Source organism: Cibotium barometz, chromosome 48 (genome assembly GCF_041138505.1).
Source record: "Cibotium barometz isolate CiBa-2024 chromosome 48, ASM4113850v1, whole genome shotgun sequence".
NCBI classification, from domain to species: Eukaryota; Viridiplantae; Streptophyta; class Polypodiopsida; order Cyatheales; family Cibotiaceae; genus Cibotium; species Cibotium barometz.
The window spans coordinates 30,603,953-30,631,468 of NC_141093.1; the positions used below are offsets into that span (position 1 = coordinate 30,603,953).

A 27,516-nucleotide genomic window follows, 5' to 3' on the forward strand; every position below is an offset into this window, starting at 1 on the left:
TCCACTTGCATGGCTTTCCTCCAAGTCTCTTGGGAAAGAGCTTCCTTAACGTAGGTGGGCTCTTTGTCCCAAATGATATGAAACATCAAAGCATAGTTCACCAATAATAGCTCCTCTGATTGACTTTTATCACGAACTCTGTGCGATCTCTGAGGTCCATCCTCTATGGTCCACTCGGAGGGATACTCCGTAACACCTGACTCCCAAATGGTGTCTGAAACCGGCCTCTGATAGAAACCAGAGTGCGGTAGACTAGCAGTCACCCGTCCACTTGTAGTCTAGATGTGAAAACAAAACAGATTGGAGCTAGAGTGCCCAAATCTGAAAACAAAGCGACACCTGTTGGCCCCAAAGCTTGGCGCCCCTTGCAGTATTTCTTTATTCAATTCCAAAAATATGAATGGCTGAGTACAACAAAAATCAGCCAAGAGATTACACTTGTATGTCCAATCTGATGGCCCACAATACCTCTTAGCACAGAGGATCTATGCACACAGATCTGTGTTTCACAATAACACACTGTGCCTCCCTCTGATCAGCCAAGACCACTAAGCAGGGCAGCCATGAGCATACATCTGGCATAACTCAAGTGCATGACTCAACATCTCAGCTCATACATACATATGCTGTCCAAACTCTGTCTCAACCCTTGTCAATCTGCCATACCCCTCCTCTCACAAGGGGCCAGATAGCTCATATCTGCAACAGACATCAAGCAGTAGAAAGAGAGATAGATGAACAGATGAGGAGCTTACCCAAAATCAGCTCGTGAAACAGCACTGGAGGTAGCAACGGTACCAATCTGTACTTGCAGGCACTTGTTTCCACAACCCTGCTTCACACGCATGCACGTACTTGTCGGTACCCTCCTCCTTGTGTTCACTTCTATGCTGTCTTTGAATGTACAGATCTGAAAAACAGCCCCGTACCCGTCTGTACTACCTCGGGATACGTGCCAGGAGTTGTACTTGCAAATGCCGCCTGCAACCAGCACCTGTGCTCGCCTGAATCAGCGCAGCCAGATTTGTCCAGAATCTGTCCTGCGCCGCCTGCAGCAGTACAGTGCTGTACCTAGACTGTCCGTACACTGTACGGCAGTCGTACTGTACTGTACGACCTGCACCTAATCCAGCAGCCTGTCCGTACAGTCCCTGCTACAGCCGCCTGCAGGCAGCAGATGTTCACGCAGCCAACAGTGCGCAGCCAGTCCCAGAAAGAGAGAGCGCTAGCAGCAGATCTGGCCGTACGGCTGGTTTGCACTCAGAAAAACAGCAGCAGCAGCACACACAAAATCTGCAGTCGTCTCCTTCTTCCCTTCAGCTTTTCCACGCATGATAGCATACAAGGATGCTCCACGACTCCTTTTCCCAAAAGCTAGAGAGAGGGGGAGGAGAGAGAAGCACTCACTCCAAAAGTGGAGTGGCCTCCTCCCCATAAAAATCCTAGGGCCCCAAACTTAAAAAGTCCCTAGGGGCCACTAAGGCCTAGGGGCAACTTTAATAAACATTAAAAGTTTAATGTTCTAGTTCCCCCCTTCACCTAGGGATGTCCACACATCTTTAACTCTGTCCGGGCACCCCCCATGTGAATCATTCAATATTCTGACTCTGCAACCACCATGCCCACACTTGTGCTGTTCCGTTTTCACAGGGCCATGACAGTGTCCAACAACCACTTAGGTACTCGAATAGAACGTGGAGCCTCCTGCTGCTGCTGGGGCTCATCTCCAACCTCGGGCTCAACCTCTACAACTGATTGAGGCTGGCTAGTTGGAACAATAGCTTGGGAATCATCCTCATACTCATCTGGTTCTCCAAGAAGTGGTGGCTCCTCAACAATGGAAGCTGGAACATGCTCATCAAAGACATCATCTCTGCTGACAACAACCTCGTTCCGCTCTGGGTCATATAACCTGTAGCCTTTGGAAAGAGAGTTATATCCCACAAATACAAGCTTCTGGGACTTCGAGTCAAGCTTCCCCCTCTGCTTCTTTGAAATGTGAACATAGGCATCCCTCCCAAAACCACAAAAATGGGAGACATCTAGTTTCTTGCCAAAATAAGCCTCATATGGAGTCATCCTAGGTACTGAAGTCGTCCGAGATCGGTTCGTCCGAGATCGGTTGAGGGTATGGACAGTCGTAGCCACAGCCTATCCCCAAAGCGGACGAGGAAGATCACAATGCTCCAGCATCATCCTCGCCATCTCCACCACAGTCCGGTTCTTATGCTCAACTAATCCATTCTTTGAAGGCGATCCTGTATTGGCCAGCTCCCGCTTGATGCCATGTTCCACACAATAGCATTACAAAAAAACTCCCCTCCTTTGTTAGCCCAAATAGTTTACATGCAATCCAGACTCCTTTTCCACCATAACATGGCACTCCTTGAGCCGAGCAAAGGCTTGGTGCTTCTGGGAAAGAAAATAAACCCATGTGAACCTACTACAATGATCCACAAGCAACATGAAATACAAGGAACCTCCCAAAGATGGGGTCTGCATAGGTCCACACAAATCAGTGTGTACCAACTCCAAAGGTTTCGAAGCCCGTCTAGTAGTCTACTTCGGAAAAGACTCCCTGTGCTGCTTACCACGAATGCAAGAAGTACAATGTCCTTGCCTGCTGCCAACATCTGACAAGCCATCCACCATCTTGTCCCGGAAAGCCTGCCACAACGCATCCACATTCAAGTGGCCAAAACGGAAATGCCACAAATCACCGAGCTGAGTATCTGTCAAAGAAGAGAGTGCTGAGAGTAATCTGTCAGAGAAGAGAGTGCTGAGAGTTTTTAAATCCCATTCTCCACTCCGCTCTCCCAAACACCCTAGCCTGTTGCTTTGTCTCGGAGCCCAACAAAATGCTCATCAAACTCCATCCGCATGTCAGTCTTGCAAACCTCATGCACTGACAAAAGATGAAATCCAAGGGATGGGACATAAAGAACCCGGGAGAAATGCTTCCCCCCTCTGCCATCGGGAATAATCTCCAACTTGTCCTCACTGTAAATCGGGATAGTGGATTTGTCACCAATAAAGATGTGACATGTCTGCCGTTGAAGATCTTGTAATAACTCTTGAGAAGGAGTCATGTGCCTGGAACCACCACTGTCAAGAATCCACTCCCGAATATCCCTAGCAATGAGACCAACTGCCTCCCGACTCGAAGAAGATGACGCTCAGGTGTCCATAATCTCCAAGTGCACAAAAGCTGGAGTCTTTGCAGCCATAGCTGAGGAATCAGCACCTTTCTCGGTGCTCCGCTGAGGACACTTCCTCCAATAGTGACCCTACAAGATCCGGTACAAAACTAGTGTGGGGGGCAAGGCATGTGTATATATACTACCTGGGACAGCCAGTCGGCCAGTAGCGCAACTGGGCCGACAGCCCCCAAATGGACCCACGACTAGGCCTTCTGCATTATGTTCTTGGCTTTGAGATTTGGCAAACCCCTAAGGGTATTTTCTTTTCTCAGTAAAAGTACACACAGGAGATTCTTGACAGGTTTCAGATGACTGTGTGTAGACCATTATCTTCTCCTATGGATACTAGTGAGAAGCTGTCTTCTTGATGCTTTTCCAGGGATTCATTTGGGATAGTATCGGGTTTTCGTCGGATGTTTGGTATGGTTGACCTACTTCCGATTGGACATTTGTTTCACGATCAGCTTATTGAGTTCTTTCACATCCAAGTCCTGTCAGCAGCATTGGCGGTGTGCTCTCACGGTGCTTCGGTACTTGAGTGGTACTTTGGATTTTGGCATATTCTATGGCCAGGGGCACACTCTTCTTGGATGGACTAATTCAAATTAGGCTAGAGATCCGGATACTCGTCGTTTAACCACTGGTTCATGGGGCAGTAAAAAGCAGCCTACTGTGGCACTTTCCTCTATAGAGATGAAGTATTGAGAAACTAGTTATGCTGCATGTGCGGCAATTTGGTTGCGGAGATTATTGGGAGAACTTGGCTTTCCTCCTTCCGGTTCTACTCTTCTTTATTGTGACAATCAGAGTTGCATCGCCATCGCCAAGAACCCTGTGTTTCATGCTTGTACGGAACACATTGAGATTCAATATCACTATGTTCGTGAACGGGTTCTTGCTATTTGCGTTTGGAGTATTATCCTTCAGTAGATAATGCGGCAAATTTGTTCACCAAGCCGGTGTCTCAAGCTTCCTTGGCTCCTCATCTTCGGCTTCTTGGAGTTTGTTCAGCATTTGGCGCTGAGAGGGGGTGTTACCATATTCATCCCCATATGTTGCCCATGTATTTGCCCATATTTGTTCCTTTTATGGCCCTTGGTTGTGGGCTGGCGACCCGTATTTTTCCTCTTTTTCTTGGTATTTTGTTGTTTTGTTGTTGGTCGGTTCCCTCATTCTGCTGTCAGCCAGGACAAATGCTCACAAGCATTTAAATGCTTTTAGCACTACAGGTCCTTATCTAGGGCCACAATTAAAACTCACTTATAGTCCAAAAAGCATCTTTTTAATAATAAAACCTCCTCTTTTTATCTTTTTAGTATTTAAAAAGTTTTTAATCTTTTACTTTTCACAAGCTAGTCGCATCATTCCAAGCCTGTAAGGTGGCCTTGCGCTGCTATCCTACCACATGTCAGTGCTTTTCAAGTACTTTTTTTCCCAAAAACTCATTTTTTCCCCTTTTTTGTGCATTGCGTTTTTGCATATCAACCACCTCTATTTTGATGCTTCAGAGACATCCCCCCAACTTATTAAATAGTTGTCCTTAACAATTAGTTCTTGCTTTTCTCTACTTTTGTAAGCCTGGTGACATATTCTACCACGTATCCAAGAGACATAAATATAGAGAGAGAAGATAGATAGATAGAGAGAGAGAGAGAGAGAGAGACTTTATTAACGTCTTCCAAAAGACCGAACTCGGCCTATGAGACAAATCGGTGTACCTGTATGGGGTATCCTCTGTCATCGCAACAAAATGAAAAAGTACTGAACTAAAAAGCTGAATCTGGGTGTGCAATAAGTACAATGAGTGGGGGAGGGGATGGAGCTCTACTACTAGGAGAATGCAAAGCTATATGCATGGAGTATACAATCATGATATGCAACCTAGCTAGCTCCATCCTATACCATACTGGGAGTATAAAATGGTATACATCAATGAAGGGGGTGTCCACAGCTCCTTGAAGAACATGCCTGGGTGTGCTCTGAAGCGAGCCAGTCGCTCCGCACCCTCTCTATGAAACTGAGCTCTGATCTCTGTCATCTCTCTCTAGTATAGGCGTGTCCGAATGCCAGGTGTCCTCTGTCTCCCGCGGGCTCTGAGTGTCTCTACTCTCTGGAGAGTAATTCCCTGCCGTGTAGGGGCTGGGAGTGGGATGGATCTCTGGAAAAATGTAGTAATCTATGTCTGTCGTCCCCCCTCTGGAGCTGTCTGAGCCTGTAATGATGTCTCTCTGTGGCGCTGTATGTCTAGAATGAATCTCCCCAGTATGCGCTGGTCTACTGCCTCAAAGATCTGGCGTAGGGAATGTGGCTCTCTGAATAAAATGGGATCTCTCTCTCTGATGGCTGTATATGCTCTGCATCTGCATACATAATGCTCCTCACTCTCCACCTCCTCTCTGCACAATCTGCATACCCTCTCCTCTCGGGGGATCCGTGCTGCTCTGCCAGTCTCAATCTCCAATCGGTGTGATGAAACTCTAAGCTGACCAATAGCCACTCGGGAGCCGTGTGGTAAAAAGCCCTCCATGTATCTAGGCCTCTCTATAAATCCATCATCAGTGATACTCATGAAGTGATCTCTGTAGTATAGCATCTTCGGTGGAAGAGGCTGTGTAGGCAATATCCATGTCTATCGTGTATAGAGCTGCCATAGGTCCTGTCTCAATACTCTGTTCCTCTCACTATGAGAGAGACGGATATGTGGTGCATCCCTGTCATACTGGAATGGTGGTAGATGATCCATGTCTAGGCCATGCTATGAGAACCAATGTGTGACCTGTGCATACCATGATCATCTGTCTCCTGCCTCGGCCAGCTGTCTAGATGCCTCAAAAGCTCTATATGGCAATCTGTCCTGTGGCATCTCTCTGAATCTGTCTAGCAGGCATATAGTCTGAAATATGGCCTCTACCATCATAGGAGGCGCAACAAACTCTGCTCGGATAATGTCATGAGGTACTGACGGTTTGTTGCGTATCATGCGTGCCATCATGAGAGCCTGTGGTCTCTCTATCTGTGTCCACCAATGGGTAGCAAGGCCTGGCGCCCATACCGCTGCTCCATACATCAATGCCGGTGTGACTAATGTGTCAAATAGCCACCCCTCCGTCCGGGGCTCCTGAAAATGCGCCTCGTGGCACTCTCTCTCTTGCATAGCCAATGCTGCATATCCCCGTGTCAATCTAGCTCTGGCTGCTGAACCCATGGTGAAGCGTGTGGCTACTGCAGAGAAGGTAACCCCTAGGTACACGTATGATGTCACCACCTCCACCTGGCGTCTTGCGAGAGTGAATGTTAGCTGACTCCTGGCCTGTCTCGACGTATGAAAGACCACGGGCAACACAACAGTTCAGGAGAAACAACTTTAGATGGCAGGTAGGCAGGAGCGGCAACCAAACAAATGTCAAAAGGCGGCACAACACTGTCAGCTAGCACAAGAGGCAAAGGCGGAGGCGGCTGATACAAGCTGGCGGAGGTGAGCACTAGCAGCAGCAGGTGATGGGCTGTAGGCAATGCTTCACGTAGCGCAGCCCAGCAATGCAGCTAGCGCTAGCAAAAACAGCAGCAGATCTTCGCTTCTCCAATGATGATGGCTACGTCTTGATTGTACATGAGGAGGGGAGGTTCATGCTTCTTTTATACCTATGAGAGGTCTCGCTTTTTGCCAAAAAGGTTATACATGCTTTTGCTTTTGCCTTTCTCTTTGTTTTTTCCCTTTTGCTTTTGAATAATAAAATATTACTCAACTTTTAACAAAGTTCTTCAGCTTTTCTTTTCTAACTTTAGGGCCTTGCTTTTTGGCCTTGGAGCTGCTTTTTAGAAAAGTGACCTTTAGCTTTTTGGTCCGGCTCAATCTCTTCTTGCCAGTAGTGCCCTTGGCTCGCAATCAACCCAATTTGACTGTTTGCTTTTCTCTGCTTTTTGACCAAGACTCTTGCTTTTTCTTGAGCAAACCTTAACGATATATATATATACCTAGATGAATCCAAGAACATGCCCAAATTCACCTTTTACGAATGTGCATGTTATATATGATCCCTGTCCCCATGCCTTCTTCCACCTATCTAGCATCCGGGCAAGGATTCCATCATGTGAAATAGAGCTAGGAGGGCCAAATAGTTACATTCCCTCCCTCTTATAACACAGTTGTCCTCAACCATGGAATGCAAGGGTTCCAATCATATCCATATGTTCCAAGTACATCCATATGTTCCAAGTACATCCATATGTTCCCAGTACTAGCGCTGTCTGGTGAACCTGGACATCTGGTCTTTCTCCATATATGTGGCGTCATTTGCTCATCTGGCAACATCTCAATGTCTTATCTTTGATCGATGGCTTTGGTTTTTATGGTACTTCTTTATGGCATGTCACATGTGTTAGATGAAATAAATGCATACTTACCTCCTCCAAAAACTAGACAAAAGCTAGTCAACAAACAAGTATGCATCATTCGTGTCTACTGGGTATTCCAGTTACTAGCCAGGTAGTCTGGAGCCTAGTGGACTATCACATGCCATAAATCCAAGCATTGTTCACTGATCAAAAACAGCACACAAAGTCAAAGAAATTCAAACGTACATCAATATACAATGCACAAGTCATGATCCTCTTGTTCATGGATTGTCCTGTCTGGTCTCATCGGAAACCGGTGCTGAGCTATCTAGCTCCCAAGGGAAACCGCTCAAACTATCCTTAAGGCCATCTGGTCACTAGGACTGCCCAAGAGTTCACATGCAACGGAATTATGCGTAGATGTAGAATCCTGTCACACAGTCTCACATCGCCTTCTTTATCCTAAGTTTCATGAGTCTTTAGCAATCCACTTCATCACTTCACACTTTAAGAGATGAGAGAGAGAGAGAGAGAGAGAGAGAGATTTGTAAACCTTATTGGGTCCCAAATTAGCCACTAAAGGGCCCCCTCCTATTGCTAGGAGTATTTGCTTTATTACTTTGAAGAGAATGACTGACTTTGGACTGTAGATAAGCCAAACGCAAGACCTTCGGAAGAGTCGGGCTGACTGTACACTGATGTAGCACCAATGATGTCCAATCTCAAGGCCAATGCACTCTTCCAAGGGGCTGTAGGAAGGCTGAAAACTGTGGCTGGAGATGGGCTGAATTGGGACTGCTCTAGGCTGTGAACATGCAAGGGGAATGAATGAATATGCTGCGTTTCCCTTCACCCGGGAGGATGGAGAAAACGATGAAGTATGTGAATGCTGAAATCTGCTGTAGGGCTGAGAAACGCAGGTGGACTGAATCGTTTCTTCCCTATGCTGATGATGCTGCGTTTTGCTGAAGGCTGGCTGCCTGTAGGTTGCAAAACAATGATGATCTACTTGTTGTAGGCTGAATCGATGATGATCCAATTGTTGAATGCTAAGATGGAATGAATGATGCAAACGATGGCTATTTATCTAAGCATAAGGTGCTGGTTGGCTGGCTACAGAGCTGGCCGACTAGGCATTGAATGTTATACGACTCGATAAAGTGTTCTATGCTAAATAGTGGTGATAATAATGCTAATAAGCTGGCCCACTTAGCAATAAATGCTACCAACTAGATGATAAATATGAATAAATGGTGGAATAATATTCTAAGGCTTATGCAAGGGTTTACATGCAAATGGGATGAATGCTATGCAATGCAGAATGCTTTCTAATGCAAACCCTAAAGCTTCTACTCACTTCTACATGCATGAATGATTCTCTTTAAGTGGATTAAGGGACTTGACTGATTGACTAACACTCTAAGATGAATGACCTACGTAGCTTGTGCTTGACATATCCCGGACTGGAGATTACAATGGGACCACGGCATACGACAATATCATATCCTACAGGGTTCTCCTGTTGTACAATGATGCACTGATGATGAGCCATCTTGTCACCATGCATTACAGTGCAAAGTGCATGTGACATTAGCAATGGCTATTTCTACAATTCAAATCAATATTCTAGCAACTTTTAAAGATCAATATGCAAACGATCGAGACTTCGCAAATACTTTTCAAGTGATCACGACACCACAGTCTAGTCCTTCTGTCACAAAATTCCTCACAGCTTCTGTTTTCTATTGTTCATGTGTGACACATGGAGCCTGACATGACATACATGTCTGGCTGGTGGAGCCTGACATGGTGTGTCACTATGGCATATGGAGCCTGACATGACAGTACATGTATGCCTCATGGATGCACGGCGGGGGAGACCTCTGGTGAGATAGCTCGTACAAGTGCAGAGTGAGCTTTTAAGTCTTGATTCTCCCAAGCTGAAAGTTCTGCGAGAAAGGCATCCTCCTGGTCCTGAGTCCACTTCCTAGAGTTGGTAGGGCATTCGGGCTTTCGTTCGTGGCCCTGAACAATCTCCCAGAGTCCCTTGTGTGTGAACAAGACCTTCATTTGTAGCTTCCAGGGATTGTAACTTCACAAGGTTACAGAATCTGTAGACTTGCCCTTGTCCTTGGCTTTGCCTTTGTCCCTTATGTGTGAACCAGACCTTCATCTGTAGCTTCCAGTGATTGTAACTTCACAAGATTGTATACAAGTAAGGAGATCTATGAGAAGGGCAAGGCAAATTTATGGTTCAAGGACTAGACATCAAAGGTGGCTCCAAATTAGATAACTTATGATGAGTTTATGAAAAGGTTGTGGAACTTTTGGACTACAAGTTCAACCAACTCCATAAGGAGGGAGGGGCCCTATGCCACAGTCACGTTCCCAATGTACCAGATCGAGTTCAATGCCTTGCTTTTGGGCATACATTGCACAAAATGAGCCCCAAAACAACAAAGCAACAACCTTGGAAGCTACCCTTCACTTTGCCAAGGTGTTCCATGATACATTCGGACCCAAGCGTGACAACAGTGCACCAGCATCCTCAACATCAAAGTTCTTGGACAAGAAGAACAAGAAGACAGGCTTAAATGCTACGACTCATTCTTCCGCTCCACTGTGGAAAAGGCAAAAATTGCACCCAGCATAGGCAGGCTCGTAAACCAGAACTCCACCATTTATAAGGCACAAACTTAAAACTTCTGCTCCGCACAGACTCAGATTGCACCCAAAATTCGCTTCGGAAAGGCCAGTAGATGGGATCACCAAGAGCGTTGCTGAATAAGGAAAGCAAGCAAGTCAAGTATGGCTAAGAGGCAAAGATCTCTTATTTTTATGGTAATGGGAAGGCAACATCTCTCTCTCTCTCTCTCTCTCTCTCTCTCTCTCTCTCTCTCACACACGCGCACACACACACACACGCACGCACACACACACACACACGTACACACCTGGCAGCAGATGTGGAATACTGTTCAGGTGAGAGTGCAAGGGGTGTCTTGGAACTGCTCTTTGTTGATGTCGCAAACGCTGAAGCCTGCATAAACGACCAAACGTGATTCAGAACTTCAATATTGAAACGAGCTAATTTCCAAGATTATGAAAGGAGAATCAACATACCATGGGTGAAGAGGCGGAAGAAGCACACAGCTATGGGCTGGATTGTTGATGGTAAGCACAGCCATGGCGCGCCACCCGTTATGCCCTCCTCCCTATCAACAACCCTCTCATGCTCTTGGTGTCATGCTCTTGGTGTGTTCCTTGTGACAAGATTAAAAATGATTACTATCGTTGATCCTTTGGCCTTATTTCTATTCAAAAAAATTAAACTAGGTGCAAGAGCACTTTCCTTTTTTTCCAAAGAAAAAAAGTAACAATGAAAGGGCCTATGTGAAAAATTCTTCATAATTTAATTTTGAATATACATGTTATAAGAGCACTTAAAGTTGGGAGTAAATCTTCAAATATCTGAATATATATTTGTTATAAGAACACACAAAACCCGAAATAAAGCTCAAATATAGACAAATGATCATTTGACCTACACAAATTTATCCCCCTAACAATTGCATTTTTTATGCCATTTATTACTAGGGGCCTGAGAATTAGAGTATTGACACCCTCGATAAGGGCATTTGGCAGCAAGGTTAAGGTGGTTTAAAGAAGTTTTTCACCCGATGAGAATCGTAGCAAGATTGAGGTTGTTTAAAGAAGTTTTTCACGTTTGAGCTTCACTTGGAGCATGTGCAAAAAGAAAGTAAAACAATTATGCCATGGGGTGGACAATGTACACATTGTAATAATTCTCCAAAAAATGTAACTAACTAGTCTTCATTCTTTAAGAAGTCTAAGATATTTATTTGTGAGGATTGTCTTATCTTCTTATCCACGTTATTGTAGAGACAAGATTTGTGATCAATCATACTAATGGGAATTGCATATAAGAAGATGGCTAAGGCCATCAATTATCCATTGTAACCTTAACGGCAAGTCATGAAAAACGACAACAAAATCGTGCAAACAACAACTCAAGTCCATTTTGCCAAAAAAAACATCAAAAAAGGACTACTTTTTAGAGATTGTTTAAACTAAATCACTTTTTTTGTGTGCTTTTAAAAAATAGTAAATATTGCTATCTTTTCATACATTTTAGAATGCATTTGATCACTTAAATCAAGAGAACTCTCAAAAAAAGACTTGATTTGGACCAAACCAAAACCTTCACATTCCATGAAAATTTGAGTACAAAAAACATTACAATAATTGCAAAAAAATAAAATCTTCTCCTTGCAACTAAGAGAGATCTTTGACCTTTTGTTTCAATATCTCTACGGTTGTCTTGCACACGTGACCAGATTTTTTAAAATTAAACCCATACACAAGGATTTCTATTTCCTCTAGATTGAGCGTGTCCACATGGCGACAACTTCCTACATTCTTCCCCTTTTTACTTTATTTTAGCATCTTAGGATCGTACTTGCCTTTCAATGTATCTTCTCCAGTTGTCCAATACCAATGCACTTCCACAACATTCAATACATCCTGCTCTTTCAAAACCTTTGTGACTTTTGCAAGCCAAAATGGATCATCATTTTCATCGTTTGGTAGCGAGAACCGCGATCAGTGTGCCCTCACTTAGCTCATTTACATTTCCTTCACACGTTTCTTTCTCTTTTTGTCGACACTTTGTGCTCTTCCTAGGACCAATATATATTTTCCTTGTTTCTCCATGAATAAGAGATAATAACTCCACTGAAATTGGCACATCACTGACACCAGAAGCTACAACATTTTCACTAAGCCCACTCTTGTGCCACACAAATGCATGTTGTTGTCGCTGAAATGTGTCATTCCTAAACTCTTCAACCAGTTTCTCCTACTTTGCAAAAAACCTTTCCCACCATGCTAGAGAGCTCGCTGGAAAATACACGTGCAGCATGTATTGTCTCCTTGATCTCGTTCAAGCATTGTAGAAAAACAATTGTGAGCGATTTTCTTTCTTAGCTTTTTGTGTCTCGGTCATTTGGTAAAGAGCAGCATGTACTTTGCTCATTTAATTTCACGACATGGCACAAATAGTAAGAACTTCAAACCCTCTGCTGGCAACCAATCTTCAGAGTTTAAGTATTTTTTGGACCACATGAGAGTATGTTCCTCCCCTTGCTTGATTGAAAACGATGATCATTGAGCTGTGCAAATGATGTCATGTTAGTGGCCTTGTTGATTTGCAAATCATCTAAAATCATATGTTTCTTCCACGATTTTGATGGAGGGCTTGGGAGAATATACATCCTCTAACAAGGTGCAGATCTGTGGAAGGTCAGATGCACTTTTCTTTGCCAATTTGATCGAGAACCTACTAAACATCCAGGCAATCTGGTCACGTGTGTGTCCCACCAACAAAAACCCAAGCTTGACTTTCTTGAATATCTTCTTTAGTACCAACAAGGAGAACTTGACTTTCTTGAATATCTTCTTTAGTACCAACATATTCAAGTACGCAACAAGGAGAACTTGGTTTTTGTTTTCTTTGCTAGTGTTATCCAGTTAAGTAGAGAACGAGTGGTAGTTCGCCTTGCCATTCTTTGATGCTATTTTGAATGATGGTGATTATCAAATTAGGATCGTTATGAATGTTAGGATAATTAAAAAAGATCCTTAATAACATGACACCATTGAAAACTAAAGCTCCTACAACATGGAGTTGGATAAAATTTTCCTCCTTAAGATTCTTAGGAGTACGCATAAAACGAGGCAACATGGTTTTCTTTTGATCCATGCCATCAATGACTAGGGCTACATATTTCTTTTGATCCATGCCATCAATGACTAGGTCTACATATTTCTCCTTCTTCTCTAAACACTTTTTTCATGTGCTTTGCTAATGTTTGGCACTCCGTGCTCTGCTGCTCCCTGTGAATCCTCAAGGCCTGTAGAATGGACACTCCAAAAGAGATTCAAGAGTGTCAATTTTTTTCCAATATAAATTTTTAATTCAAAATAACCAACACAGCCACTTTAAAAGATCTAGAACTTCAAACTTAACTTACATTTTTCTTCTATAGTCTTTGATGTGTCTCGCTTTGCTTTCAACTCCGCACATATCTCGTAAACACCCATCCTACTCTTCTTGGGAATTTTGACGTGAGAGAAATCTTGTCTCCATATTCTCAAGAAAGAGGAAAGTGAGAGAGTGGGGTTTAGACTTTATTTTTGTGACTCCACATATAAATTGTACACCTCTCTTTTAGTAAAATTATCGGGGAGATATGTGAGTGAGGTAGTACTTCTCCATTGAAGGTGATAAAGTTTCCCAACCATTGCTTTAGGAAACAATATTGGGGGGTTTCATGTGTGCTAAATGTTAAAGAAAAACTTTATTGGGCAGATTTTTTAAATTCTAAGATTGCTTATAACAAATACCTTTTAAAAATCTTTCTTTGCAAAACGCAACATCCAAGACCGTATATTTAGTTGACAAGGTTGAGAGTCGTTACACAAAAGGCCTTAAGAACACATTTGGTGAACCTCTCCCTAAACTTAATTGCTATGCTCTAGTTGGATTTTCTGAAATCCTAAGCTTCTCAAACAATTTTTGGCACAACAAAAATCTCTACATGTCTCTCAAATCGCTAAACTTGAAAGAAGCTACTACTTTCTCGCACCTCTTACCATTCGAGGTCTTCGTTTCTCGCGATCTCTCTCATTAACCACTACATTGCCATTAAGCTGTTGTGGTTCTTGTTAGACCGCATCAAAAGAAACTCTTCTTAAGCACCGTCTAGAACAAGGAGTTTTTTCATTAGCATTCAAATTTGTGTTTACAAAAGGTGTTAGTGAGATACAAGGGCCTAAGGGTTACGAATTGCTAGGACTACTTAGAAGCTCCATTTTATAAAGTGTGACAATTAAAATGAACTAACTCGGACTTCTGAAGGGGTGACTTAGTAGGGTTATTCTTTTTCAATTGAAAATAATTTTAATATTTAATTAAATAAATAATTCTAAATTTAAAAACTATGAGGCTTTAAAAGGGGAGGGAGGGGTTTATTTTTCACATATGCAAGTTGTGTTTGGAGCTCTAGAGCACTCAACTAACTTCTCTACAAACGTGTCTTTTTTATTGCATTGCCTCAAAATCCTAAAACAAATAAAAAGTACAAAATATTCTACAACAACAAATAGAAAAAATGAAACATTTTTTCAATCTAAAAGGTTTTGATTTTTTTGAAATTTTTAAAAATCATGTTGGTTGCTTGGAATTTTTAACTCAAAAATGACTCTCTTTTCTAAATTCTTGCAGAAGATGTTGATATGGTGCCTGCAATAGAACTTAGCGGAGAGTACTATGAGGAAACGGTGGAGGTCACGTCTGAATTTTACGTCCTACAGAATAGCACGCCAGTACCTGTGTTTCAAACCATGGTACAATGGAAGGGTAAGAACCATAACTCGAACCTGAGAAGAGGACCACTACAATGTTTTGGCTGCGGAAGGCTGCATCGAGTCGCTGAGTGCCCAGACAAGGATATGTGTTAAAACCCTAAGATCTCTCTAGATAATTGTTATGCATAAATCAGGCATAAACTCATCCACCCGACCACCCCCGAGCCCAAGGGATGCACACATGAATTATAATGAAGTACATCATACCTTTACCTCGATGTCCCATACCATCAAGAGGTATAACTCCAATCAAGTAGTATGTAGCTATAGTAGTGTGAAATGGTAGGTGAGTAGTTATGATCCTCTACACAATAGAACATAACATAACCTAGCCTCAAGATAACATCAAGAGACCATAGCCTAAGCCCCCCTTGTGAGTGTGCCCCATGCCCCTATTATATAGGAGAGCCCTCAAGTGACTCTTGACTCTCCATCTCCCATGTGTGACCTTTGGATGCCTGACCCTAACCTTAACCCTTAAGGCTAGTCCTAACCCATGCTCCACTAGAGCTTGTTCCCATGCTTCCATGCTCACAAGCTTAATGTGGGTTAGCCTCCTAGTATATGCACACATAATGTGCATATAACACACTTCCCCTCTCTCAAAACATTGCGCTCTTGCAATGAAAAGAAGGAGAACTGCGCTGAACAATCTCAACCGACTCCCAAGTCGAATCCTCTATTTCCCTATCTTTCCACCTAATTTTAACCTCAGGGATTAGTCAACTACAAAGTTTTCTTTCCCTGAATTCAAGTACCTTATCAGGTTCATGTGGAACATAGGATAATTCTTTGACTTCAACGAGTTCTTGAGGAGTAACAATGTTATCCGCACCTCCCAGTTTCCCTTTCAATCTATTGATATGAAAGACTGGATGAACTCTAACATGTGGAGGTAGTTTAAGTTCATACATAACTGTGTCAATCCGATGTATAACTCGAAATAGACCACAATATCCTAGGAGATAAATTCGAGCATTTTCCATGTTGACAAAGTCCAAGAATCTTTATGAACTTTTAAATAAACCAACGCTCCTGGTTCAAAACAACAAGTTGAGCATCCTCTATTAGCATAGAACCGTGCCCTATCCTGATGCAAATTCCATCATTGGAATATATTTTTTTCAATTTGATGCTTTTCCAGAGACTATGCACACAAAGCATATCATCTACAATCTGATTCATACGCTCTGTTTGCCCATCATCAGACTGTAGTAGCGGATGATCAAAGGAACTCATACTCAAAGTAGTTTCCTCGTTATAAACCATTCGGAATAAAGTAGAAAAACATGGCATTATAACAGTAGGAACCAGGTATCCATCGGCGACCCGACGTACCCACATCTGCACCTAGAATTATTGGCATCCCGAGTTATCCATATCAACATAGAGAGTCATCAACATCTCGATGAGTCATATATGTCCATCCGTAAACCATCAGGTTGACTATATAAATCACCTAAAGGGCGAAACTAGAGAAAGAAATGCCAACAAAGGAAAAATCCAAATTTCCTTAATCCAAACACAACAAGATAAACTCCTTGAACTCTAAAGAAAGAGATTTCAACAAGTGAAAATGCCAACGAGATTACACTCATCAATACATACAGGCTATAGATAAAAGAAATTTATCTAGACAATGCCTACATTATAACTTCAAATGAATTCAAAAAATGAGATTGTCTTTGAATTTAAGGTCAACATGCTAAGTGATGTAAGGAAAGTAACAATCCTGAGCCCAAATTATCCCATAGTATAATATATGTGAGGGATCGCTAGCGTCCCATACCACCATGATACCACCCATACATACATTATTAATTTGAAACTCCCTAGTATGCCGTCTAGGAAATATGAATAAAATCATGTATAAAAGGAATAAGATGGCCTTATCCCAGACTTTCACATACTAAAACCTGTCTCTATATTCTTGAGACTACATCAAGGAATAACTCTTTTTTAGTACATCATTAGAAAAGAATTTTGAATTATTAATGCCTTTCTAATAATAACTACCCAATAAACTCAATAAAGTCAGGGCAAAAAAATAGCAATTCACCTAGATATATAAGCAACTAGGTATCTAAGTTGGAATATGTACAAAAGTACAAGGAACATAGTCTAAAATTACGTGCAAAAAACGAAGGCAAATGCTACCTTCAAAGCACAAGATATTATCCAAAAGATCAAAAGATCCTTATAAAAGCATAAAAGCTCCTCGAATCCATAAAAACCATAGTTGATCATAAAAATCAATGCATGCCAGCTAATGGACATTAATCATGCCAAAAGAAGCATTAAAATTGATGGCCAACTCATCAATCCGGAGTATATGAACGTGGTGTCGTTGAAGCAAAACTCCAAAGTAAGCAAGTGAAACACATGTGTGTAGCACTCATTAAAAAATCCCTAGACACAAGTGATCTAGGCAAAACCTGATGAGTCCAAATAAAAGTTGAAAAACATCCAATAAAATCCACCAAAACAAACAGATCAACTAACCCATGATAGAATTTATCTTAGACTTAAGAAATTAAGCATAGACCACACTTAAATAAGTGCAAAATAAATTATCATGGATAAGTGTCAAAGGTGAAACACACTTTGAACGCAGATTATAGCCATCAAAAGTATGGAACATGTCCAAAAAGAATGGCTAAACAATGGCAAAAAATCATGAAAACATCGTTTAGAATAAATCCAAACAGAAATATAAACTAATATGAGGTGTAATCATATTAATAATATGTGAATAACCCACATCTATCTAATGTCAGCACGTGAAAACGTACTTCAACATTAAATAATCCTCGAAATATTAAATTCTCGAGAAAAAGAATTATCATGATTTTTTCCAATTTTTTCTAATTTTATAGGGTCTCAAAATACGAGAATTTTGAATTCCACCAAACCTATCTTACGGCATTCCAAACCTATATTTTTCTAAAAAAAATTAGTAATTTAATTTGCCAAAATACCATTGATATTTTATAAATACCAAATTTTTAGGATTTTTAAAAATAATTTCTAGAAAATTTCTAATTTTTCCTGAGATTCCCATCATTTACAAAATTCCCGATTCTGCCCGACAATTCTCAAACCCAATGAAAATTTATAATTTTAATGGTTTTTTTAATTTTCTAGGTCAAAAAATATTTTTTTAAAGGAGTTTGAATAGTCACGGGCGCTCCAATGGACACACCACATGCCAAACACCAACTCCACATTTTCTAAAAATTTAAAATAACCTTTGTCTAATTTTTCACTAATTTTCAAGAATTTTTTGAATTTTTTAATTAACCCTGAACGCATTTAGAATACGAACGGTCAAAAAATTTCAGAATCCCAACGGTTTTCTCGGAATACGGAAAGCCAACAGTTTCGGGAAAATGAAAAGAGAAAAAAAAATCGGAATGTGAAAGGTCAAAAGTTTCCGAAATCCGAAAGGTCAAAAGATTTTTCAAAATTCGGAAAGCCAAAAGGTTTCGGGAAAGCGAAAAGCCAAAGGTTTTAAGAGAAAAATTTTCAAAAATTTCGGAGAATTTTTTTTTCTCAAATCTCATACCTCCTATATAATAGGGGCATGGGGCACACTCAAGGGGGGGGGCTTAGGCTATGGTCTCTTGATGTGTGACCCTTGGATGCCTGACCCTAACCTTAACCCTTAAGGTTAGTCCTAACCCATGCTCCACTAGAGCTTGTTCCCATCATGCTCCCATGCTCACAAGCCTAATGTGGGTTAGCCTCCTAGTATATGCACACATAATGTGGGTTAGCCTCCTAGTATATGCACACATAATATGCATATAACAGTATGGTTCATACACACCAACCCTAATGACATGCCAGTACTCACTTATACTAAATGTGGAATTGATCATTTGATCAAGGATTGTCCATACCATGCAAGTGGTTTGACTTCTACTGCCAATCAGGCCACCATCCTAACCATTAGTGTGCAACCTGGAAATATCACATCACTCAATGTCTTGACAAGAGCTCAAGCTCAATTAGGAGACAAGGGAAATAACCGAGCAGATGTGACTATTTCCAGAACTGGCCGCAAGAGAAGAGTGAAAAAAGTGGGTAAGGGTGACACAAGGGTCACAATCCAAGATGGATCCGAAGAAGATACAATCGACACCGGATCCACCCAATCGAGAGAAGAGGGGGATCAAAGGATCAATCACACAAGGGGCCGGATCTAGAAGAGCAAATGGAGAAACAACAACTCCTAAAGGGGTCGGTGAATACCCCAATGCCGACAAGGAAATAAGAAAGCTCGAAGACGCCAGGGCCTTAGTTGAAGAATACCAACGGCTTCATGAAGCAAAGCTAAGGGCTAACCAGGTCGTCAGGGATACAATTTATCCACGAAATGAGTTAACTAGGGAAAGGGAATTGGACGTACCTACTCCAATTCCAGAAGAAACATAAGAGGGATCGCAAGCAAACACAATGTCCAGAATGTTTGAGGAAAATGCATTGGGGGAGTCCATCCGTTCCTTCCCTATGGAGGAATGCGAGTCACACACCTGGGGAGAATCCTCTATCTCCAAAGAACCCAGAGACATAGGAAGTCTCGATGTACTGTCCACGCCTATACAAATGCCATTAGGGTAACTATTACGCTATTCACCAACCCTATGGACAGATATAAAAGAATGGGTAGAAGGCGGCCGATACTATAGATGAGGCTCTGCCACCTCTGGCAGAAAGAACACACACAAGGAAAACTCGAGTTGTTAAGATATCCATTAATCAACTGGGGCGCTATTTTACAAGCGATGACACAAATGCTACAATCCCGATTCATCATAATGGGTACCAGCAGGCACTCGCTATCCTGGATGGTGGGATGGGGGTTAGCATCATCACAAAACGTTGCTAGGAAAATTGGGGGAAACTTGATCTAAAAAAAGCAGATCTAATCGTTAAAATGACTAACGGAACATCTTCAAGGCCCAGTGGACTTCTGGAGAATGTGAAATTCAAACTCTTTACATTTCGCTCTACCATCATACATTTGTGGTCATGGACTTCCTACGCCAACCTGATTCATATGACATAATATTGGGGAGACCCTTCATGAGAGGAAATCCAAATTGGTGCATGATTGGGCATTAGATCACGTGTGCGTACATAGGGATTCACAAATTTTAAAGATAGATCTGAGAACATGGAAAGCACACCCCATGGAAGGAAAATTGTTTGGTAATGATTTGGTCACAATGGAACGAGCCACCTCTATACAAATATGCTAGCCCTCGGTGGGAAATCCCAAGGAAGAAGAGGAAACGAAAATGTACGCGTCACTTCAACCTCTGGGCTTCAGTGAAAACTGGATACATATGTTGGCTACCATAGATGTGATGCAACCCAGGGGGACCCAATATGTGGAATCTGGAACTGTCCCCATGACCTCTATCTATATGGTTAATTGGCAGACCATTGATGAAGCATCAAAAGAGGAGACATCGAGTACAGAAGGGACCATAGCACAAGGTCATGCCAATGCTCAACGCCTCAGAAGGTAGCAAAAATAGAAACGATATATTTCCCGACAAAATGCCCTATTACGAAGAAAACCCATAGATGCCCAGTGGTGGCTGAGATACCTTGAGGCCACTAAGGTACACGATGAGTTCTCTAAGGATTGGGGTGAGGAGTTGAGTAAGATATCACTGGAGGGAAGACACAAGGAGAAAGTCACCCTTCAAGAGCTAGAAACACCTAAGCTTACAAAAGCTGGGCGTCGAAAACACAACAAAGCCTTGGCAGAAGCAGAACGTGAGGCTAGAAAGATCATGACTAAAACCAAAAGTAAAAATGAAGACAAACCAGAATTGCTCTCAGTACCCAACCACTTCAAAATCTATACTGTTGTGACAAGCGAAAAGTGGTCCGACTGACGACAACAAGGGTTGAGGATGGGTTGTCCACATCATACGATGGCCCGACATAAGTCAAACCGACATAAGTCAAGGAAGTGGATATTGCAGGACCAGGGGAGGAAGCTCGACCCGTATACATTGTTAAGGGCTTGACTTCGGCAGAAGAAGATGAGCTCGTCGCTCTCCTTAAGGAATTTAAGGACTGTTTTGCCTAGAATTACAAGGAGATGAAGGGGGTACCACTTGAGGCAGTACAACATACGATTCCAATCATGGAAGGGTCGTGGACAACCATAAACCATACTAGATGAATCCTAAGTATGCGGCAATTGTAAAGGAGGAAATAGACAAGCTCATTGCTGCGGATTTCATCTATGAAATCGAACATACGGATTGGTTGTCACCAATCGTAATAGTGCCAAAAAAGAATGGAAAACTTAAGGTACGTGTTGATCTTAAAAAGGTCAATGCAGCTACTAGGAAAGACCATTATCCACACTACCCTATACTGAACATGTTTTGGAAAGAGTGTTTGGGGAAGAAGCTTACAGCTTCTTGGATGGATTCTCCGGTTACAATCACGTGTCCATAGCACCAGAGGATCAGCATAAGATAGCTTTCAATACAATGTGGGGGACAAGGTTATTCCCTTTGGCCTCACCAATACCCTAGCAACATTTCAATGAGGTTGATGTGCACAGCCTTCAAGGACTACTTACAAAAGTGGTTGGAGGTATTCATTGACAATCTATGTGCACACTCTCGATGGGCAGACCATCTGGCCTACTTAATAAAAGTGTTCGAGCGATGTCGATTATATTGTATATCCCTGAACCCTTTAAAGTGTCAGTTTTGGGTCAAACATGGTGTGATATTGGGACACATTATCTCAAAGAATGGTATATCCACGGATGATAGCAAGGTCAAGTTGATATTGGAGCTGCCACCGCCTACCAATTACAAAGGTGTACAAAGATTTATGGGCCATGTGGGGTATTATCACTGCTTCATAATTTTCTATGCTGAAATAGCTAGACCATTGTACAAGCTCCTCATTGTCTTTGAATGGACTAAGGAATGCCAGGAAGCATATGATCGACTAAAGCAAGCATTGGCTAGCACGCCAATTTTATGACCCCTCAATTGGGATCTCATATTTCACGTGCATATTGATGCATCAAATTTTGCTATTTCACGTGCATATTGATGCATCAAATTCTATGACCCCTCAATTGGGATCTCATATTTCACGTGCATATTGGTTGCATACTCCTGGTGAGTTCAAATTGGACTATCCAATCTGCTTTGCTAGTTGTCAGTTAAATGATGCAGAGGTGCACTACACCACCACAGAGAGGAAAGGATTGGCCATGGTTTACACCGTCAAGAAGTATCAAAATTACCTCTTGGACAACAAATCCGTATTCTTCGTGGACCATCAACCCTTATTATACCTATTGAATAAGCCTTGCACCAGAGTGAGAATCACACGATGGTTACTATTATTATTGGAATTCGACTTTACAGTCACGGTAAGAAAAGGAACACAACATGTGTTAACTGATCATATGTCAAGAATTCCAAATGGGGAACAAGCAACTAGTATTGAAGATGATCTCCCTGATGCTTATTTGTTCAAATTGGACATGGTACCCGAATGGAGCGAGGAGATCTCAGATTATCTAGCTCATGGTTTTTTCGCAGGAAATATCAAGCTTGCTACACCTTATCAATTGATTACGGGAGAACTATATAAGCTAGGAAAAGATAATGTGCTAAGAAGATGAGTTTGTCTATAATATTGGATGAAGCTCATTGAGGGATAATAGGTGCGCATTTTGCTGGAGAGATCACAACTCGAAAAGTGCTTCAAGTAGGACTATGGTGCCTACGTTATTCAGAGATGCCATAGAATTTATCAAAAGGTACGAAGAATGTCGGCGTTTCGCTATCCCACAACAAAAGGAAAAGATGCCGCTCACCCCTATTATTGTAAGACAACCATTCAAGAAATGGGGAGTAGATTTTATTCGACCTATTAATCCAACAACACATCCATCTCAAGCCCGATACGTGACGTGGCCACGGACTATTTCACAAAATGGGCAGAAGCTAGAGCCTCAAAGAGAGCTGATGCACGAATAACAACAAAATTCTTATATGAGCAAATTATCTTGAGGTTCGGCTACCCATTAGAATTAGATAGTGATCGCAGCTCACATTTTATTAATGAGGTGATTGATCATTTACTTGCGGGATTCTTAGTGGTCCATCGAAAATCATCACCTTATTATCCATAGGCCAATGATCAAGCAAAGAGTACAAACAAAATTTTGTGTACTATCTTTACAAAAACCTTGGAAGAAAGTCGAACAGACTAGGAACATAAGCTGACAGTAGTCCTATGGGCATATCGAACATCATATAAGGTAGCGATGGGGTACACTCCCTTCCGTCTAGCTTATGGTGTTGACATAGTTATGCCTATGGAATTCCTAGTCCCAAGCTTACGGATTGCAATACAAGAACATCTGACGGAGAATGCATTAGGTGAAAGGCTAATTGACGTAGAGAAGCTTGATGTGACTAGGCTAATAGCATCACATGGACTCATGGTTGAAAAACTACACAGGAAACATTGGTTCGACAAAAATCTAAAACAAAAAGAACTGGAAACGGGGGACCTTGTCTTCATGTATGGTTCTTCATGTATGGTGTACGAAGCACTAGGAAAAAGAAACGCAAATACTGAGACCTAGGACCATTCCGAGTATTTGAGATCACACCTCAGGGGTTTGTTCGAATTGAGACAATTGATGACATACAGATGGAGGGTTACGTTAATGGAAGTAAATCAAAAAAATATTTTAGACCACTGACCCAAGAGATGCTCTTGCAAGAACATCTCTTAAAACAACAGAAACAGCTCGCAATCATAAGAGGAAGCCTCTAGCATAGAAGGGATTGGATCACAAGGCCGTACCAGCACACTCAACGCTTCTCAAAAGATGGCAAAAAAAGAAATATAATATATTGCCCGATGAAATGCCCTATTACAAAGAAAACCCACGGATGCCCAATGGCTGAGATACGTCAAAGCCACTAAGGTACACGATGAGTTTTCTAAGGATTGGTGTGAGGAATTGAGTAAGATATCACTGGAGGGGAAACATAAGGAGAAAGTCATCCTTCAAGAGCCAGAAACACCTAAGCTTACGAAAGCGGAACAAAGCTCTAGCAGAAGTCAAGCGAGACGCCATAAAAGTCATGGCTAAACAAAAAGTGAGAATGAGGATTAACCAGACTTGCTTTCAGTACTACCAGACCACTTCAGAACCTACACTATTGAGACGAACAAAGGTAGTCTGATTGATGGCAAAAAGGGTTAAGGAAGATGGGTTGTCCACATCATACAATGGCCTGGCTAAAGTCAAGGAAGTTGATATTGCGGGACCAGGGGAGAAAGCCAAACCTATATATATATTGCTAAGGACTTAACTTCGGCTGAACAAAATGAGCTTGTTACTCTCCTTAAGGAATTTAAGGATTGTTTCACCTGGAACTACAAGGAGATGAAGGGTGTACCACCTAAGGTGGTGCAGCATACGATCCCAATCATGGAAGGATCAAGACCAACCAGGCAGAAACCATACCAAATGAATCCTAAGCATGTGGAAATTGTAAAGGAGGAAATAGATAAACTCGTTGATGCGGATTTCATCTATGAGATAGAACATACGGATTGGTTGTCACCGATAGTAATAGCGCCAAAAAAGAATGGGAAACTCAGGGTATGTGTTGATCTTAAAAAGGTCAACGCAACTACTAGGAAAGATTTATGGGCCACGTTGGGTATTGCTGCCGCTTCATAATCTTCTATGCTGAAATCGCCAGGCCATTGTACAAGCTACTCATTGTCTTTGAATGGACTAAGGAATGCCAGGAAGTATATGATCGATTGAAGCAGGCATTGACTAGTGCGCCAATTCTAAGACCCCCCAACTAGGACCTCATATTTCATGTGCATATTGATGCATCAAACTTTGCTATTGGATGCGTACTAGCATAGCTCGGTGAGTTCAAATTGGACTATCCAGTCTACTTCGTTAGTCATCAATTGAACGATGCAGAGGTGAATTACACCACCACAGAACGAGAAGGATTGGCCATGGTTTATGTAGTCAAGAAGTATCAACATTACATATTGGCCAATAAATTCATATTCTTCGTGGACCATCAGGCCTTATTATACTTGGTGAACAAGCCTCACACCACGGGAAGAATCACACGCTGGTTGCTATTACTATTGGAATTCGACTTTTTCTTGTATTCTCTTGCTTTTGATTGGTTTAAAATTGAATATTATGAATTAAATATTATGTGTAATGCTTGTTTGTTCAAACTGGACATGGTGCTGCCCGAATGGAGCGAGGAGATATCAAATTATCTAGCTTATGGTTTTCCACATGAAACACCATTGAACAAAGATAAAATGTGGCAGCTTATCAAGCTTGCTGCACCTTATCAATTAATTGCGGGAGAACTATATAAGCAAGGTAAGGACAATGTCCTAAGAAGATGTGTGAGAGAAGATGAGTTCGCCACGATATTGGATGAAGCTCATTCAGGGATAGTCGAGTCGAAGGGCATTTTATTGGAGAGATTACGGCTCGCAAGGTACTTCAAGCAGGATTATGGTGGCTTACGTTGTTCAGGGATACCATAGAGTTTGTTAAAAGGTGCAAAGAATGTTAGCGATTTGCTATTCCACAACAAAGGGACAAGATGCCGCTCACCCCTGTTATTGTAAGACAATCTTTCAAAAAATGAGGGATTGGTTTTGTTGGAGCCATTAGTCCAGCAGCACATCCATCGCTCGCAAGCCCAATATGTAATCGTGGCCATGGTCTATTTCACCAAATGGGCAGAAGCTAGAGCCTCGAAGCGAGCTGATGCACAAACAGCAGCAAAATTCTTATATGAGCAAATTATCTCAAGATTTGGCTGCCCATTAGAATTAGTTAGTGATCACGGTTCACATTTCACTAATGAGGTGATTGATCATTTACTTGCTAGATTATTAGTAATCCACCAGAAATCATCACCTTATTATCCAGAGGCTAATGGTCAAGCAAAGAGTACAAACAAAATTTTGTGTACTATCTTGACGAAAACTTTAGACGCAAGTCAAACGGACTGGGCATACCAAACATCATATAAGGTAGCGATGGGATACACTCCCTTCCATTTAACTTATGGTGTTGAGGCAGTAATGCCTGTAGAATACCTAGTTCCGAGCTTAAGGATTGCAGTGCAAGAACATCTAACGGAGAATGCATTAGCTTGATGAGACCAGATTAATTGCATCTCATGGACTCATGGTCGAGAAACTACACATAAAGCATTGGTTCAACAAAAACTTGAAACAAAAAGAATTGGACACGGGGGACCTTGTCCTCATGTATGGTGTAGGAAGCACCAAGAAAAAGAAACTCAAGTACAGAGGCCTAGGACCCTTTCGAGTGTCTGAGATCACACCTCAAGGGTCAGTTAGAATTGAAACAATTGACGGTGTACAGATGGAGGGTTACGTTAATGGGAGCAAACTCAAAAAATATTTTGGATGCTCTTGCAAGAACATCTCTTAAAACAACAAAAGCAACTTGCAAAGGAAAAAATCCACCAAGCTCAAGAAGAAGCTAAGGCAAGGGAGGCCAAAGCCAAACAATTACTCTAGAAGAGAATGTTGCACGTGAACATGGCTTCCTTAACTCTCCTGGGACGAAGGGGAACTGAACATTGAGCCAGCACGACTTAGGGTGGAACTCTCTACGGCTTAGGGTGGAACTCTCTACGGCTAATGCCATGCAACAAGCATTGCATTAATAGATACGGGATCAAGTCATAACCTGATCTCATATGAGACAGCCTTAGATAAGCCGCACCTTGAACCCACCAATGCACAAGTACGCAGTGTGCACTTGATAACTACGAAAGCTGAGGGATTTTTAAGTGTTAACATTTCCATCAGAAATAATTCCTTGGTTGGAAAGGTGTTTGTCATACCTACGGGTTCCATGGAAGAGGAAATGATCCTAGAACGATCCTGGATTTGCACCAGCAATTCTAATATCCAATGGGAGAAGAGGGCTACACTTCTGAATGAGGGCGACAACATTATATCCATACCCTTATGAAGCCTGACAAACATAGAGAAGCAGGCCATGATTGAGGAGATAACAACACCAAGCACGGTGACATCAACTCATAAAGCAAAAAAGGCAGCAATTCTGCATTCCCTACACAAAAAGCGTCCTAAGTCACAGGGTACACAACAATGGGTGCCCAAGGTTTAACTTAGAAAACCAGTCCCACAAGGAGGAGAAGAAGGTTAATAATGAAACAATAAGAAGGTTTCAAAAGGGACTCAAAAAATCACAAATGGCCTTCACAAGCAGGTTGGCGGTGCTCCAGACAAATCAACACTCCACAAGGCATTCATAAACAATGGGTTTGAAAGAATTTGCTTATGGCACAAGGTTACTACCAAGGCAATACGACAGTATGGGTGCCCAAACCCCACCCAGTGGTGGGTGGCTACCATTGCAAACAGCTTTGAATACAAAAAAGAAAAGGGT

At 41.9% G+C, this 27,516-nt stretch overlaps 1 protein-coding gene across 1 annotated transcript in view; it reads right to left on the reverse strand.

The window, feature by feature from the left end:
- Positions 1–10,819, reverse strand: part of LOC147611064 (histone acetyltransferase TAP1-like) — a 52,707-nt gene extending 41,888 nt beyond the window's left edge. Inside the window, exons 1-2 of the mRNA XM_086785711.1 lie at positions 10,659–10,819; positions 10,490–10,575 (exon numbers count right to left, since the gene is read on the reverse strand). Coding sequence (XP_086641837.1) covers positions 10,490–10,575; positions 10,659–10,723 — 151 coding nt within the window. The 5' untranslated portion in view covers positions 10,724–10,819. The remainder of the gene's footprint in view (positions 1–10,489; positions 10,576–10,658) is intronic.
- Between the last annotated feature and the right edge of the window lie 16,697 nt (positions 10,820–27,516).